General features: G+C 41.4%; 1 protein-coding gene across 2 annotated transcripts in view; it reads left to right on the plus strand.

Annotated features, from left to right (window-relative positions):
- Nucleotides 1–16,874, plus strand: part of ZCCHC17 (zinc finger CCHC-type containing 17) — a 55,284-nt gene extending 38,410 nt beyond the window's left edge. For both annotated transcript variants that reach the window (XM_079901322.1, XM_079901323.1), the window contains one exon: nucleotides 16,170–16,874. In XM_079901322.1, the coding sequence (XP_079757448.1) occupies nucleotides 16,170–16,331 (162 nt within the window). In that variant the 3' untranslated portion in view covers nucleotides 16,332–16,874. The remainder of the gene's footprint in view (nucleotides 1–16,169) is intronic.
- The last annotated feature ends 579 nt before the right edge of the window (nucleotides 16,875–17,453 follow it).

Here is a 17,453-nt window from a genome sequence, read left to right on the forward strand (position 1 = left end):
GCCCGTGAGCCATGGCCACTGAGCCTGCGCTCCGCAACGGGAGAGGCCACAACAGTGAGAGGCCCACGTACCGCAAAGAAAAAAAACAAAACAGACATTATTGTGGTGCAGGAAAAAAACAGTGCATTTGTAGCATACAACATAGAAAGGAAATGAAAAAAAACTATATTATAGTTCGGTCAGAAATAGTTGTTCTCATGTAGTATAGTGTTTTTCTTTTTTTTTTTTTGGCCACACACCACAGCATGTGGGACCTTAGTTCCCCGACCAGGGATTGAACCTGCGCACCCTGCATTGGAAGGCAGAGTCTTAACCACTGGACTGCTGGGGAAGTCCCTAGTGTAGTGGTTTTCTAATTGTGGCTGGTTATTAACTTCTGGGTTTCTTTTTTGGTTTTGTTTTGTTTTTTCAAAGCTTTGGCAAACTTTTATTGAGTGGTCATTTTATTCCAGGCATTGCAAACCTAGGAATATAAAAACTGTGATAAGGTTCTTGCCCTCAGTGGGCATTATCTACAAATTCAGCATTTTCTTCATTTTTTAGATGAGGAGGAAGGTCCATTGTACCATTATTAAGAATTGCCCCAAGTATATGGATAATAATATATCGATCTGTATATTCTTTTCCCTGGGTGATCACATCCCTCCTAAGACTTCAGCTGCCCTGACCACTTTCACATCACTAAGTAATAGCCCACTGGTACTTCAGACTTTGGCTTGGAGTCAATCAGACGTAGGTTGAGGCCCTTCTGTGCTACTTACCAGCTATATAACTTTGGGCTCAAAGTAGGATCATTGTGCTCCTTGAACAACCAAAACCCTTGTTTGTACCTTGTAATACTAGTTTTAATGACAGCAGTAACCTCTCAGTCTCCCAAGAAAGAAACAATATGTAATTAATTTTCTTCTCCTTACTATCCCATGCCTAGTCAGTCACCAAGTCCTGTCCATGGTACCTTATAATATCCCAATTCTGTTCCTTCCTCCCACTCCCACTACTACTGTGCATTTCACCTGCTTCCCTCTCTCACTTATATTCAGACTATTGAATTAGCCTAGGGAGATTTTAAAACTACATATTTGCCTTCTACCTCTTGAGTACCAAGTTCACATCTGGGCATCTGATTTTTTGGAAGAAGCACCTTCTTTATCTCACTGCTCAATTCTCTTCATTGTTTTTTTGCCCTCTGCTTTAATTCTGAATGTGGACTGCTTGAGGCTGTGTCTGTTTTTATTATTCCCTTCTCATCTCTAACTACCTTCTCCCTAAGTGATCTCATCCTGTCCAGTGGTTTTGAATACCATTTATATGCTAATAATCCCCCAATTAAGTATATGTATCGTTTTTTAAATCCAAGTCTATAATTCTCCAAGTCTGTAATTCTATCTCTAACTTTTTCTCTGGAACTTCAGATTTAGATATTCAACTGCCTATTTGACATCTCCATCTGATTGTCGAGTTGACATCAAGCTTAGCACACTCCAAAACTCTTCAATGTTCCTCCTACCCAAGGCTGCTCCCTTCATATTCCTCCCTATCTCAATGAATGGGTCACCAGTTGCTGAAACCAAAATCTGCAGCCTTTGGGTATAGTGTTGTTATTGTTCTAATTGTAGTAAAAGATATGTAACATAAATTTTACTGTCTTAATCTTTTTTTTTTTTTTTTTTTGGCGGGAGGCTGTGCTGCACAGCTTGTGGATTTTAGTTCACCAACCAGGGATTGAACTCACCCCCTCGGCAGTGAGAGTGTGGAGTCCTAACCACTGGACCACCAGGGAATTACCCCATCTTAACCGTTTTTAAGTGTACAGTTCTTTGGCATTAAGTAAATTCATATTATTGTGCAATCATCACCACCATCCATCTCTAATACTCTTTTTTTTTTTTTTTTTGGCTGCGTTGGGTCTTCGTTGTGGTGTGCGGGCTTCTCATTGCGGTGGCTTCTCTTGTTGGGGAGCACAAGCTCTAGGCGCGTGGGCTTCAGTAGTTGTGGCTCACGGGCTTAGTTGCTCCGCAGCATGTGGGATCTTTCCAGACCAGGGATCGAACCCGTGTCTCCTGCATCGGCAGGCGGATTCTTAACTACTGTGTCACCAGGGAAGTCCCTCTAGTACCCTTTTCATTTTGTAAAACTGAAACTCTATACCCATTAAACAATAACTCCTCATTCTCCTTTTCTCCCAGCACCTGATAACCACCATTCTACTTTCTGTATGATTTAGACTACTCTAAGTATCTTATAAAGTGGAATTATATAGTATTTGTTTTTTTGTGACTGGCTTACTTGAGTTAGCATAATGTCCTCAAGGTTCATCCATGTTATAGCATGTGTCAGAATTTCCTTCCTTTTTAAGACTGAAAATATTCCATTGTATGCATATTCCATATTTTGCTTATTCATTCATTCGTTGTTGATGCTAGGATTGTTTCCACCTTTTGGCTTTTGTGAATAATGCTGCTGTGAACATAGTTGTACAAATATTTCTTTGAGATCTTGCTTTCAATTTTGGGGGGTATATACCCAGAAGTGGAGTCGCTGGATCATATGGTAATTTTTTTTTAATTTATTCATTTATTTTATTTATTTTTTGGGTGTGTTGGGTCTTCATTGCTGTGCACGGGCCTTCTCTAGTTGCGGCAGGTGGGGGCTACTCTTCGTTGTAGTGTGCGGGCTTCTCATGGCAATGGCTTCTCTTGTTGCAGAGCACGGGCTCTAGGTGTGTGGGCTCAGTAGTTGTGGCTCGTGGGCTCTAGAGTGCAGGCTCAGTAGTTGTGGCGCACAGGCTTAGTTGCTCCGTGGCATGTGGGATCTTCCCAGACCAGGGCTCAAACCCGTGTCCCCTGCATTGGCAGGCAGATTCTTTAACCACTGAGCCACAGGGAAGTCCCATATGGTAATTCTGTTTTAATTTTTTTTGTGGAACCACCATACTGTTTTTCACGGCAACTGCACCATTTCACATTCCTACCAACAGTGCCCAAGGGTTCCAATACAGCATAGTGTTTTATTACTGTCAATTAGGTAAAAGTGGATGATGTTGTTGTTCAGTTGTTCATTTCTTCTGTCTCTTCTCATTTTTTCTTTTTTTTTTAAATTTATTTTTAATTCCCAGGAAAGGATTGTTAACGTATCCAATCAGAACATGTCTCTTCCTGTTTAAGATCCTTCAGTGATTTCCCATTGTACTTTAAAAAAAATCCAGACTGCCTCCTGTGAAAACAAACTGTCTAACCCTAGTCCTCTTCAAGTACTGCCTTTAGCAGGCAGTAAATTATATCTAGCTAAAACATTGTTGTGTCTTTTTTTTTTTTAATTTATTTATTTGGTTGCACCGGGTCTTAGTTGCGGCAGGTGGGCTCCTTAGTTGTGGCATGCGAACTCTTAGTTGCGGCATGCATGTGGGATCTAGTTCCCCGACCAGGGATCAAACCTGGGCCCCCTGCATTGGGAGGGTGGAGTGTTAACTGCTGCACCACCAGGGAAGTCCCTGTTGTGTCTTTTTTATGTATCTATTTTTACAGTTATCTTCTGCTTAAGACAGGGGCTGCAAGTTTTCTATTTACAGTGCTGTTATAAAGTTTCCCTTTTAAGTAGGACTTTTTAAAGCAAAAATTCAGATATTAAGAAAAAATTTAAGTAAAAAAATAGCAGTTTATAAACACACGGAATAAAAATTGTGGCACTATTATATGAATGAATGGCACTTGGAAGACACTGATTTAGAGCAGTGGGGATATTATTTTAATTTGGTACTGTTCTCCTGTGAACCAAAGAAATAGAAATTAACAAAGGCCCCTACTTCAAGTACTGCCCTCCAGAAGCCTTCTGCAAACCTTCAACATTGCCATGTTTAGCCTAACTCCCTCACAGAGGCAACTGTCCCCAACCCTGCAAGCAGTATTGCTTTCTTTTTTTTTATTTTTTATTTTTTTGCGGTACGGGGGCCTCTCACTGTTGTGGCCTCTCCCGTTGCGGAGCACAGGCTCTGGACACGCAGGCTCAGCGGCCATGGCTCACGGGCCCAGCCGCTCCGTGGCATGTGGGATCTTCCCGGACCGGGGCACGAACCCGTGTCCCCTGCATCGGCAGGCGGACTCTAAACCACTGTGCCACCAGGGAAGCCCCAGTATTGCTTTTTAAAAAAAAATTTTTTTAATTGAAGAATGGTTGATATACAATATTATATACATTAAAGGTGTGCAATATAGTAATTTACAATTTTTAAGGTTGTATTCCATTTATAGTTATAAAATATTGGCTCTCTTCCTCGTTTTGTACAGCAGGGGTCCCCAACCGTCCTCCCCACCTGCCCCTCGGGGCCACACAGCAGGAAGTGAGGGAGGGAAGCTTCATCTGCCGCTCCCCATCACTCACATTACCAACTGAACCATCCCCCCACCCTCCATGGAAAAATTGCCTTCCACAAAACCGTTCCCTGGTGCCAAAAAGGTTAGGGGACCGCTGTGGTACGGTGTATCATTGTAGCTTATTTTATGCATAATAGTTTGAGTATTGCTTATTTTTGAACACAGGGTTTGGCTTTACATATCTTTATTCTTGATGCTAGCCTTCTTCATAGAGGTCTGAGGACTTGATTTAAAGAGGGAAATGGGAAGCTTCCACCATATTACCTCATTATTTAAATATAAAACAAAAGAAGGGCAACCCATAATCTTACTACTTTACCAGAATCTATATTATTGTGGCACATATTTTCTTCTAGCTGTTTTCAAATGCATGTTTTACCTAGATGTAATTAAAATGTATGTATAATTTTGTTTCCTGTTTTTTACTTTGTCATGTCATCGTTCCATTTTTGCCACATAGTCTTTTTTTGAAATAAATTTATTTATTTATTTATTATTTTTGGCTGTGTTGGGTCTTCATTGCTGCACACAGGCTTTCTCTAGTTGCGGCAAGCGGGGGCTACTCTTCGTTGTGGTGCGCAGGCTTCTCATTGCGGTGGCTTCTCTTGTTGTGGAGCATGAGCTCTAGGCGTGTGGGCTTCAGTAGTTGTGGCGCAGGCTCTAGAGTGCAGGCTCGGTAGTTGTGGCGCACGGGCTTAGTTGCTCTACGGCATATGGGATCTTCCGGGACCAGGGCTCGAACCCATGTCCGCTGCACTGGCAGGAGGATTCTCGACCACTGTGCCACCAGGAAAGCCCACCACATAGTCTTAAAATGTTCATTTGCAGTGGCTATGCATATTACATTAGGTGGATGCTGAGGAATTGCTTTTCTGAGGGCAGTGGAGGATGTACTTAAGAACCTGGGCTGTGGAGACAGACTGCCCGGCTTCTAATCTCAGTTGGGTCACCTCCTCACTGTGGAACTTAGGCTAATTACTAAACTTCTCTGAATCTGTTTCCTTTATAAAATGGGAACAATAAGCATCTACTTCATAAGGTTGTTAGGATGCGGAGATGCACATAAAACTCTGAGCACAGTGCCTGCATACAGCAAAGCCCAGTGCGTGTCAGCTACTGGTAGCTGTTGCTTAAAAACAGAGGCTTTATCATCACTGTGCAAGAGGTGCACAGTGCACCTCTTGCACTGTTGGTGGGAATGTAAATTGATACAGCCACTATGGAGAACAGTATGGAGGTTCCTTAAAAAACTAAAAATAGAACTACCATACGACCCAGCAATCCCACTGCTGGGCATATACCCTGAGAAAACCGTAAGTCATAAAGAGTCATGTACCACAATGTTCATTGCAGCTCTATTTACAATAGCCAGGACATGGAAGCAACTAAGTGTCCATCGACAGATTAATGGATAAAGAAGATGTGGCACGTATATACAATGGAATATTACTCAGCCATAAAAAGAAACGAAATTGAGTTATTTGTAGTGAGGTAGATGGACCGAGAGACTGTCATACAGAGTGAAGTAAGTCAGAAAGAGAAAAGCAAATACCATATGCTAATACATATATATGGAATCTAAAAAAAAAAAAAAAAAAGCTTCTGAAGAACCTAGGGGCAGGACAGGAATAAAGACACGGACATAGAGAATGGACTTGAGGACACGGGGAGGGGGAAGGGTAAACTGTGTTGAAGTGAGAGAGTGGCATGGACATATATACACTATGAAATATAAAATAGATAGCTAGTGGGAAGCAGCTGCATAGCACAGGGAGATCAGCTCAGTGCTTTGTGCCCATCTAGAGGGGTGGGATCGGGAAGATGGGAGGGAGATGCAAGAGGGAGGAGATATGGGGATATATGTATATGTATAGCTGATTCACTTCGTTATAAAGCAGAAACGAACACACCATTGTAAAGCAATTATACTCCAATAAAGATGTTAAAAAAAAAGAAAGGCTTTGTGGTCAGAGACTGGGTTTAAGTACAGACACTGGGTTCAAAAAGTTCTTTATATGTTCTAGATATCAATCTCTTATCAGATATATGACTTGCAAATATTTTCTCCCATTCTTTGGATTGCCTTTTCACTCTGTTGGTAGTGTTCTATTTTTATTTTTCAGATTTACATTAAAAAAATTGTGGTGAACAAACACATAAAACTTATCATCTTAACCATCTTAAGTACAGTTCAGGAGTGTTAAGTATGTTCACATACTAAGTATATGATAGTGTCTTTTAATGTACAAACATTTCCATCATGATGAAGTCCAACTTATGTATTTTTTTCTTTTGTTTCCTGTACTTTTGGTGTTGTGTTCAAGAAATCATTGCCAAATCTAACGTCATGAAGCTTTTTCCTTCTGTTTTCTTCTAAAAGTTTTATAGCTTTAACTCTTACATTTAGATCTTTGATCCATTTTTTGAGGGTTTTTTATTGTTGCTGTTTGTTTGTTTGTTTTAACATGGTGTAAAGAAAGGTTCCAACCTCATATTTTTGCATGCAGATATCCAGTATCCCCAGCACCATTTGTTGAAAAGACTGTCCTTTCTCCATTGAATGGTCTTGGCATCCTTTTCAAAAGCCATTTGACTGTACACATGAGGGTTTATTTCTGACTCTTCATTCCATTCCATTGGTCCATATGTCTGTCTTTTTGCTAGAGCCACACTGTTTTGAATGCTCTAACTTCATAGTAAGTTTTGAAATCAAGAAATGTGAGTCCTCCAACATTGTTCTTTTTCAAGGTATTTTGGCTCTTTGGGGGTCCCTTGAGATTCCATATGAATTTTAGGATGAAATTTTCTAATTTTGCAAAAAATGTCATTGGGATTTTGGAAGGGTTGCATCAAATCTGTAGATTACTTTGTGTAGTATTGGCGTCTTAACCATATTAAGTCTCCCAGTCCATGAACATTGATGTTTTTCCATATATTTGTGTTGTCTTTAATTTCTTTCAGCATTGTTTTGTAGTTTTCAGTGTACAAGTATTTTTGCCTCTTTGGTTAAGTTTATTCCGAAATATTTTATTCTCTTTGATGCTATGGAATTGTTTTGATGCTATGGAATTGTTTTCTTAATTTTCTTTTCGGATTGCTGATTGTCAGTATATAGAAATACAACTGATTCTTGTGTGTTGATTTTGTATCCTGCAACTTTTCTGAATTCACTGATTAGTTCTAACAGCTTTTTTGTGGAATCTTTAAGATTTTCTACATGTAAGATCATGTTTCCAAACAGGCAATTTTACTTGTTTAGTAGAGCTAGATTTTTAACTGTGATTCTGTGTGTATGTTCCAGGAGTTTTTCATTCTCTTTTAACCTTTTAGGGGTTAAATGGTATTTATCAGATTCCTGAAGTGGTTCTGTGGATATCTCACTTCTGTGGGTCTTTGGTTGTTTTTGTATTGCTTAATACACCTGGTGCAACTAGTTATTGCTTTGCTTCTAAAGCTTCTTTGAGATGTGTATTTCAGTTCACCAAAATAATTATTAAGGATCTGCTAGGTATGAGGCACTTTATGACCTGCTTAGTCAACCCATTATCCTACCCTCTGTTGCTCTTCACTTAGTAGAGAAATGGTCTGATGAACAATGGCAGTAATAATCATCATATCTTATTATTTTTAAAGTACCTTTATGTATATGAACTTCTAACTCATGAATCCTCTTTGATTAAAAAGTGCTCCAGGGGGCTTCCCTGGTGGCGCAGTGGTTGAGAGTCCGCCTGCCGATGCAGGGGACATGGGTTCGTGCCCCGGTCCGGGAAGATCCCACATGCCGCGGAGCGGCTGGGCCTGTGAGCCATGGCCGCTGAGCCTGCGCGTCCGGAGCCTGTGCTCAGTAACGGGAGAGGCCACAGCAGTGAGAGGCCCGCGTACCGCCAAAAAAAAAAAAAAAAAAATAGTGCTCCAGGGAGCTGAAACTGTAAAAACTTCCCCCTTGATGCCCATTGTTTCTACCAAGATATCATCTAGCGTCATTGTCTTTTCACCTTGTCATTAATCGCTTTATTATCTTTTATGCCTTATATTTGTTTAGTACTTACAGTTCATAAAATATCTTCTATTTTTTTTTTTTGGCCACGCTGCACAGCATGCAAGATCTTAGTTCCCCGACCAGGGATCAAACCCATGCCCCCTGCAGTGGAAGCGTGGAGTCTTAACCACTGGACCGCCAGGGAAGCCTCAAAATATCTTCATTTTTTATTTTGTTTTATCCTTACACAATCCTGTGTGGTAGCCAGAGTAGGCATTATTATCCCACCATTTTACACCTTAGGAAAATGGAGATTAAGAGAAATTGTCTCACCTGAAGTCACACAACTATAAGAGATAGTGCTGAAATAAGAACCCAGTTCTTTAGATTACTAACCCAATATTCTTTTCTATACCACACTTCTACCATTAATTCATTTAGCTCTTCAATTATTTATTTACTCAACAACTATGTATTGAGTGCCTCATACTTTTCTATTGTGCATTGTGTTAGGTGATTGACTTATCAGGTCTTATAAGATCGCTTTTGGGCCAGATTTTGCTCTGTTACCCGCTACCCTTAGTAATCATCTGATGTCATCTATTGATTTTTTTAAAATTTTCAAACGTGTTTCATTTATTTGTTTTACGTGAATTTGTATTCCTTAAATGTATTTCACTGAGCTGATAAAGTGAAGTGCTGTAGGAATATGCTCTCTATTGATCTGTTTCTGTTCATAACCGTAAATCAAGTTTCCAGGCCTCCTGTTTCTTTCCCCCATCTAAATCTTTGATTCCACAGGAGGTTGGCTTTCCTTATCAGTAAAAACTTCTACCTGAGATGGATATTTTGGAGTGTGCGAGAGTGGCAGATTTGGACACCTGTTGCAGCACTAGTTGGCTCTGGGCCATCCAGAATTAGAACCAGAAAGTCAAAAACAGTCTACTGGGTTCTCATCTCTGCTTCTTTACGAGACTGCTTCATTGTCCCACTTCTTTCTGCAGTCTGGTAGAAGAGAATGTCTAATGTAAAGTCTCTAAGACAGGAGAAGGTGCTAGGCATGTTGGGAAATCAGGAAATGGCCAGGATAAAGAAAGGGTGTCACCTGTTTCAAATAGTGCCTGGCACATATTGGCATGCACCTTTGAATTGATAGACTCTGTCATATGTGCCATGTGTAACTCCTCGGGTTCCTTCCCTCAGTGAGGCCTACCCTCAGTTTGGAGAGTAATAGGGACTGACTCCTGCTGCTGCTGGTGAGTAGGGGCAGGAGTAAGAGATCTTTCTAGCCCTGAGCCCTCCACTTCTTTTTATCAAACATACATGAATTGAATGCATGTCCTTGTCCAAAAATCTAGTACGTATTGGTTTAGTTCTATGCAATACCTATTCAGTACCATGACGGTTTTCATCCCAGTGTCTGAAAATTATAAGTCATTTTTGTTGGGCATAATTAGAACAGGAGGAAGCTTTGTGTTGCAAATGGAAATGGACTATGAAGAGGTTGATAAAATAGGAACAAAGGTTTTTGTAGTGAAGCCCTGGATAATCTTTCATGAACCTGTGGTATGTGCTTTGCTAGCCTCTTTCACTTATCATATGCCATCATGGGTCTTTCTGAATCAGGCTATATTATGAGGAAGCATCTGCTTTGGGCATCAGGCTGCTGACTTATTATAATGAAGTTTAGCTATATTTGATCCAGAATGTAATTTTCTTCTTTTCATATGGCTACTATAATTACTCTCTGCTGTACTATATTTAGAAGAACAGAATAGGAATGTCATCCCTTTGGCTGCAGTGCTGGCTCTGTTCTGTTCTCCAGAGAACTTCTGGTGCCTATCTGAGAGAGAGGTTGCCAGTCCTGGGCCTGTTCTGCTGGAGCACAGAGAGTTGTCCAGTGTATTCTGCTCGAAAGCCTTCAGGATTCTTCTTCTTCTATGGAATAAAGTCTGAGTTCCTTTAAGACTCTTCACAATCTGTCCAACATCCCAGCATCATCTCTCACCAGTCCTTTCCCTCACATACTGTACTCCAACCTCATTCATTAAAAGAATTTCTGTTGTGTGCCAGGTTCTGTTCTAGTCGTTGCAGCAACAGTAGTGAACAAAACAGGAAAATCCCAGTCTTCATGGTACTTACTTTCTAATGGGAGTCACAGACAACGAACTAGTAAATAAATATAAAATAATACTAATATTTCAAGTACTGAAAATTGCTATGGAGAAAAATCAATTTGGTAATGAGAGCTAGGGAGTACTAGAATAGGGGTAAAGGGATGGCTGACTTGCCATTCTAGATAGGATGGTAAGGGCAGACCTTTCTCATAAAGCATCATTAGAGTGGATCTTTGAAAGAAGCGAGAAAGCAAGCTACTCAGATAAGTGGTGAGAGAACATTTCAACAAGTACAATAGTTAGAGATTGGGAATGAGCTTGGCATGTTTAAGGAACAGTAAGGAGGCCAGTGTAGCTGGAGGAAGTGAATGAGTTAGAGGAAACCAGGGCCTTATAGGAGAATCTGAGGACTTCAGCTTTCACTTAGAGTGAGATGGATGTCATTAGGCATTTTACTAGAGGGATGACATGATCTGACTTATCTTTTAAGAGAATTATTCTGGCTACTGTATGGAAATTAGATGGTTAGAAGGCAAAAGTGGAAGTAGCAAGCTAGTTAATAGATAGTATTAGTAATCCACATGATCAAGTAAATGAGGCCTAAGAACTGACCATAAATTTGGCCATGTGGAGATCATTGGTAACTTTGACAAGAGCTGTTTCAGTAGAGTGGTGGGTTGACAACCTGGTTAAAATTGTTTAGGAGGGTTGTTTTTTTTTTCAAAATGGGAACTATTATAGCACATTTGTTTATTTTGGGGAACAAATTGATGCAGGAGAGAGGGGACAATTCCTGGACCTATGTCTTTGAGTAGGAAAGAAGGGATGGGATCCAGTACAAGGTAAGTATGCCACACAGGATCTTTCAGGCATTTGCTTCATTCTGTCTTCCATCTGGCTGGAAGGCCCTCAGTTCCCTTCTTCCGTCAGCACTACTACCACTACTCCACCTGCCAAAGCCATGTTCATCCTTCAAAAGCACAACACATTACATATCCTTCATGAGGCCATCCTCAAATTCCTCAGACATAATTGATTTCTTTCCCGTGTGTGTCCATGGCATATTGTTTGTACTTTTCTTACATCACTTCCGTGGACTGCCTAGTGTCTTAATTAATCTTTCTCCTTGATTAGTGTATCCCTTGAAGGCTTCTGTTCCCTGATTTCTAATGTCATTCAAGTACTATAAGAGACAAATTAGTTAATAGATATTACTGGCTTTTAGAAGGTACTCAACAAATATTTGTTGAATGAATGTACTGTATGGTTATTGGGAGTTATTCTTTCCCTTGTTTGATGAGGTTGGCTCAGGTTTGGAGGAATGGTGCCAGTCACCACTCCTGAGCTACTGAATGTGTTTACTTTGCATGCAGCTATGGCTTTGCACTAGTAGGTACTCTGTATTTGTCTGAATTCTATTAAAAATATGTTCTTATCTCCTAAGCGACACTGTATGTAACTATGGCTCTCTAAAATGCTTTATAGGTAGTAAAGTTCAGTAAATACTTGTGAGTTGATTAATAACCTTCTCCCTCTGGTCTTACCCTTTCCAAGCTATGATAAACTGGTGCTTATAAGCAAATTCTAACCAGGAATCACCCTCTATCCTACTTTATAAAAATTAACCCTAGAGAATCAGTTTGAGAATCAAATTATCTCTTGAGAATCAATTATTTCTCAAGAATAAGAGAATAAATAACCAGTGCTTTCTCAAGAATAATTCTTAAGAATAAATAAAACAGAATAAATGCTTGCTTGCTTGCTTGATTTCTGGCTAGATCAGTGCCTTTGGGCTAGAAAATGCTAACTTAGGTGCTGGCTTTAACACACAGAGCTAAAAAGAACATCTAATTTGGGGCCCAGCCTGAGTCAAATCCAGGTTCTACCATTTGAGCAAGTTACTTTATCTCAGTAAACCTCTCTGAAGTTATAATTTTCTTTCCTGAAAATATAGAGATTATTATGCCCACTTAATAGATTTGTTTTGAAGGTCATGGGGTATGTGTGCCAAGTGCCCAGCCCAGCATCTAGAAAATTAGGTACTCAATAAGTGTTAACTGCTGTTACTCCCCTTTCTCAGTTTACGCTGGGCTGCTGCAAACCTTTTTTTAGAACTATAGAGAAAGTGGATGGGCTAGCTGCTGTAGCACAGGATATGTGCTTCTCAGAGAGAGGTTTTGAGCAATGGCTTCTTTCCCCTGCCCCTCTGGCCTGTCTACTATGAGCTCCCACTTCTGGGTCATTACCCTTTACCTTATGCTCCTCTTCCCCAGAATGTAGCCAAGGGACCAGAAGCCAGCTTCACCTCTGACTTTCCAACTTCACCTCTACTCCAACTCCCAACTTTCCTCTTGAACTACAACATACGAAGTAATTTTTGTTCTCTAGCTCAAGGTTAGAGACAAAATGAAAATGATGCCACCTGCTGGAAAACTAGATTTTCTTTATTCGGGTTGCAAAAGAGCTTTTACATCAAGATTGAGGTCTAGAAAGCCATCTCCCCAAGTCCTCCTTGCTACCTAGAGTCAACGTTCTAGCTTGCCAGGGTTCTCTAGTGATTTGCTTTTCTCTTTCCTCCTTCTGAGCCTGTATCATTGAGAAAGTGGAAATAATGCCAAACTCTGAGTTAGAAAGTGTGACGTTCTTGTCTTGTCTTTGGTCACTTCTTTGAGTTGCAGTTTTCACCTCTGTAAAATAGCAATAATAATTCCTGACTTCTGACCTTACCAGATTATTATTACAAGATACGAGATGCAGAAAGTTTGATAAACTAAAGTGCTATTTGTTTGTAAGGAAGTATTATTACTTTCCTTTCTCATTTATGTATCCAGGCTGGGCCAGTCTTAGGGGAATTGGTGCCAGACTCTGCATCTGCTTGTTTACTTTCCCAGGACTCTGTCCTACCTAAGGGGCAGAGACTGGTGAGGCTGCCAAGCCCATGTAGCCTGTGATTAACTTCCATTATCTTGCCATCTAGGAAATTGCAACACCATAAGCCAAACCATGGATTTGCCGACTCTCAACTTCTCCCAGCCATGGTTCCTACAGCTTGATAACTTGGGCCTGGGAAGCTTCCCCTCTCTCTACTCCACTGGAGACTCCAAGAAAGAATTTTGGTTTAATCTTCTCTTAGAACTTTGACTCATCTGCTGTAGATACTTGGCCAGATTGTCAGAGCATTCTGGGAGTTCTCTGAAATAAGAGAATAATACAATACTTCTAGCTACCACTGAGTTCCTACCATGTATCAGGCACTATAGTTAGTACTTACCATGTTTAGTCCTCATAGCATCCTTTGAAGTAGGTATTTATTATTTGTAATTTACTGAAAGGAAAACTGAGGTTCAAAAAAGTAAAGTCTTGGGACTTCCCTGGTGGTCCAGTGGTTAAGACTCTGTGCTTCCAATGCAGGGGGCGCCGGTTTGATCCCTGGTTGGACAAGTCAGATCCCACATGCCACCCAGCGCGGGCCAAAAAAGAAAAAAAAAAAGTTAGGTCTTTTGTTCTAAATCACATAGTTAGTAAGTGGCAGAGTTGGAATTTGAACTTAATTCTTTTTTTTTTTTTTAATTTTTAAAATTTATTTTTGGCTGCGTTGGGTCTTTGTTGCTGTGTGTGGGCTTTCTCTCGTTGCGGCGAGCGGGGGCTACTCTTCATTGCGGTGCACGGGCTACTCACTGGGGTGGCTTCTCGTTGCAGAGCACAGGCTCTAGGTGCACGGGCTTCAGTAGTTGTGGCGCATGGGCTCAGTAGTTGTGGCTCGTGGGCTCTAGAGCACAGGCTCAATAGTTGCGGCACATGGGCTTAGCTGCTCCGCAGCATGTGGGATCTTCCTGGACCAGGGATCGAACCCATGTCCCCTGCATTGGCAGGCGGATTCTTAACCACTGTGCCACAAGGAAAGTCCCTGAACTTAAGTCTATCTTATTCCAAAACTGTTGTTCTGACCACCATGTACCGTGAGGCCTCCCATCACTATACAGGAAGAGGGGCCATGTGCAATCAAGGAAAACTCAGGAGATTTCCAGTCATATGATCTACATGCAGATCCCAGCCCTGCCTGTGTGATCTGGGGCGAGTGGTTTCCAACTTCTCCAGCCACAGATACTATCTCTTCACCACCATGTGACACAGGTGCTGTTCTTATCTCTGTTTTACATTTGAGGAGACTAGGCCTCAGTGAGGTGAAATGACTTGCCCAGGGTTACAGAAGAGTAATAGTAAGTGGCAGAGCCAGAACTCATGTCTGGGTCTAACACCTGGTTCTGTGTTTTGTCCACCATTTCTCACAGCCAGCTCCCAAGACCTAGTCTATCAGGCAGACTTACAGTCTCCGGATGCTGGATGGAAGCCTAATGGGAGGAGCAGGAGCCTTGCCCTCTTCTACTCTCACTTTCGCCCCCCATAGTCTCTCCTTAGAAACCTTACCAAGGCAATATACATATTTGCAATTCAATGAAAAGGTTTATTCAGTGCTTACAAACTGTTCCAAGTACCCCACAGAAGCCTGGGAATCAGGGTCTCAGCCTTTGTGTGCGTTTGTGCTGTTAATTTGGTGGCGTAGTGTGGTGGGAAGTGTTGAGAAAGTTCTTTCTGAGCTTTTTTCTTTATCAGTATACTCTTGTAAGGTTGGTTGCGAAACTTAGAGATGGTAAATATTCAAGGGTAGCAGGTGGGGCCTTATTAATTGATGGCGGTTATTTTCCCTGGCAGCAGGGTCTAATAGAAACCAGACTGGGAGTCAGGAGTCCTGAATCCATTACTCTCATATTCTTGGGCATGTGAAGTACTGTCTCTAGTCAGACTAGGTGATCTCTAAGGACTCCTTTCAGCTTTAATATCCTGTGCTTTTTAAAAATGAAAGTAATAGGGAGTTCTCTGGTGGTCCAGTGGTAGGACTCAACGCTTTCACTGCCACGGCCCTGGTCGGGGAACTAAGATCCCTCAATCCGCGTGGCACGGCTGAAAAAAGAGAAAGAAAGTAATAAATGCTTGTTTAAAAAAAAATGAAAAAGGACAGCGGAAGACCTCAGCTTCCCTGTATGCAGTTCATTCCTGAGGTAACACTTGTAACTGTTTGTGTCCTTTCCATTGTTTTCTGTGTATTTTAAATATATACAGGTCTGTTAAATATACATATTATATTATGATTTAATGTACTAAATATTATAATTTATATATGTAAATATATATAATACATATGGTGTGCATGTATATGTGTGTGTGTGTATAAACATACACACATATATTGTTACATACCCTGGAACCTAGAATACATACTGCATTATGACTTGATCCTTTTTCGCTCATTTTGAGCACTTTTTCTTGTTAGTACTTAAAGATATAATTTGTTTTTTTAATTAATGTTTTTTTTAATTATTTATTTTTGGCTGCATTGTGTCCCCGTTGCTGCGTGCAGGCTTTCTCCAGCTGCGGCTCGTGGGCTGTAGGCACGCGGGTTTCAGTAGTTGTGGCGCACAGGCTTTGTTGCTCCGCGGCATGTGGGATCTTCCCGGACCAGGGCTTGAACCCGTGTCCCCTGCATTGGCAGGCGGATTCCCAACCACTGGCGCCCCCAGGGAAGCCCTAATTAATGTTTTTTAATCTATTAAGTTATCTCCTAATGATTACAGGCCATGATTTTTTAAAGCAAATATATACATACAATGTTGAGTTTTTATTTTATTCATTTATTTTTTTTAGGAAAAGAAGAAAAAGAAACATAGAGACAGGAAGTCATCTGACTCTGACAGCTCAGACTCTGAGAGTGATACAGGCAAGAGGGCAAGGCACACGTCAAAAGACAGCAAGGCAGCAAAGAAGAAGAAAAAGAAGAAGAAGCACAAGAAGAAGCACAAGGAGTGAGAGTGGAAAGAGTGGAGGGGGTGGTGGAGAGAAGGAACCAGGAGCCTTGTGCCTTGAAGCGTTGGCTCCTGGAAAGACTCAGTAGTGAGAATATGGCCTTCCACCCCATTGACTTCTCTCCCATGGGAGATGGCTTCCCCTCCTGCCACAGGCAGGTTTGGGAGATATCAAAAGTATCTGCCTGAATGAGTTGTTTTCTTATCACTCCAGTCCCTTTGCAAGTGACCCCTGCAGCTGACCCATTCATTCACCCAACTTCCTTCATTCAGCAGAAGGTCCTATTACCCTCTTCCAGCTGCCACTGCCAGAGCCAGAGTCCAGGCTAGAGCCACAGGTACTGCTGTGGAGGTGAGTCTGGCTGTAGTTGGAGAACAGAGTGATTGGCCCCTCCCTGTTGGCCTTCCTTGGGCTGATTGGTGGGTGGTATCTGCTGCATCCAACAGAGGGGCAGAGGGAGACTGGCAGTACTAGGGAGAACATGGTAAGAAGTGGTGCTCACTTTTTCCATTCCCTCTAACATGATTCTACTATGTTAGAATGACAGCCAGGGGTCACAGCCAGAAAACCATTGTTTGCAGTGACTGAGCTTGTGTGTGACGTTCCGCCTGATCACTGAACCAGACAGCTCAAGCCAAGATCATTGCTTTACTTTTATTTACTACAATGTGAATCAGTTGGTTCCATTTCAGGTCTCTGCTTAAATTCCTGGCCCTAAATGGAAGTGTGCTTGGTTTTAAACTTATTGAGAGTCCTTATTGGTATAATCCCTCTTCCTGTAACTTACAGACTTAAAAGTCACTGAGGCTGCATTAGGTGACAGAAAAACATTTAACATGTTACCTTAGACCTTAGAGAGTGGCCCAGCTAAGGGACAGCGCCAGAGGCACTAGCAAGTCACAGCCTTCTTAGATCACTTATAAGCCCTCACTTCTGTAATGATCAGATGACCTCTCCCCCAGGGCTGATTAGAGAACCAGTAAGAATTTGAACCATGAGTAATGGCCTAGCACATAGGCAGATGCTCAGCAGTCATCTTCGCCAGTGGGCATTTTCTCCCACTACCACTGGCACAAGCCTGGATCCTGTGTCCTAAGCCTGTGTTCTGGAAAGAGAGAGACCACA

This window comes from Stenella coeruleoalba (assembly GCF_951394435.1).
Source record: "Stenella coeruleoalba genome assembly, chromosome: 1".
Lineage (NCBI taxonomy): Eukaryota > Metazoa > Chordata > Mammalia > Artiodactyla > Delphinidae > Stenella > Stenella coeruleoalba.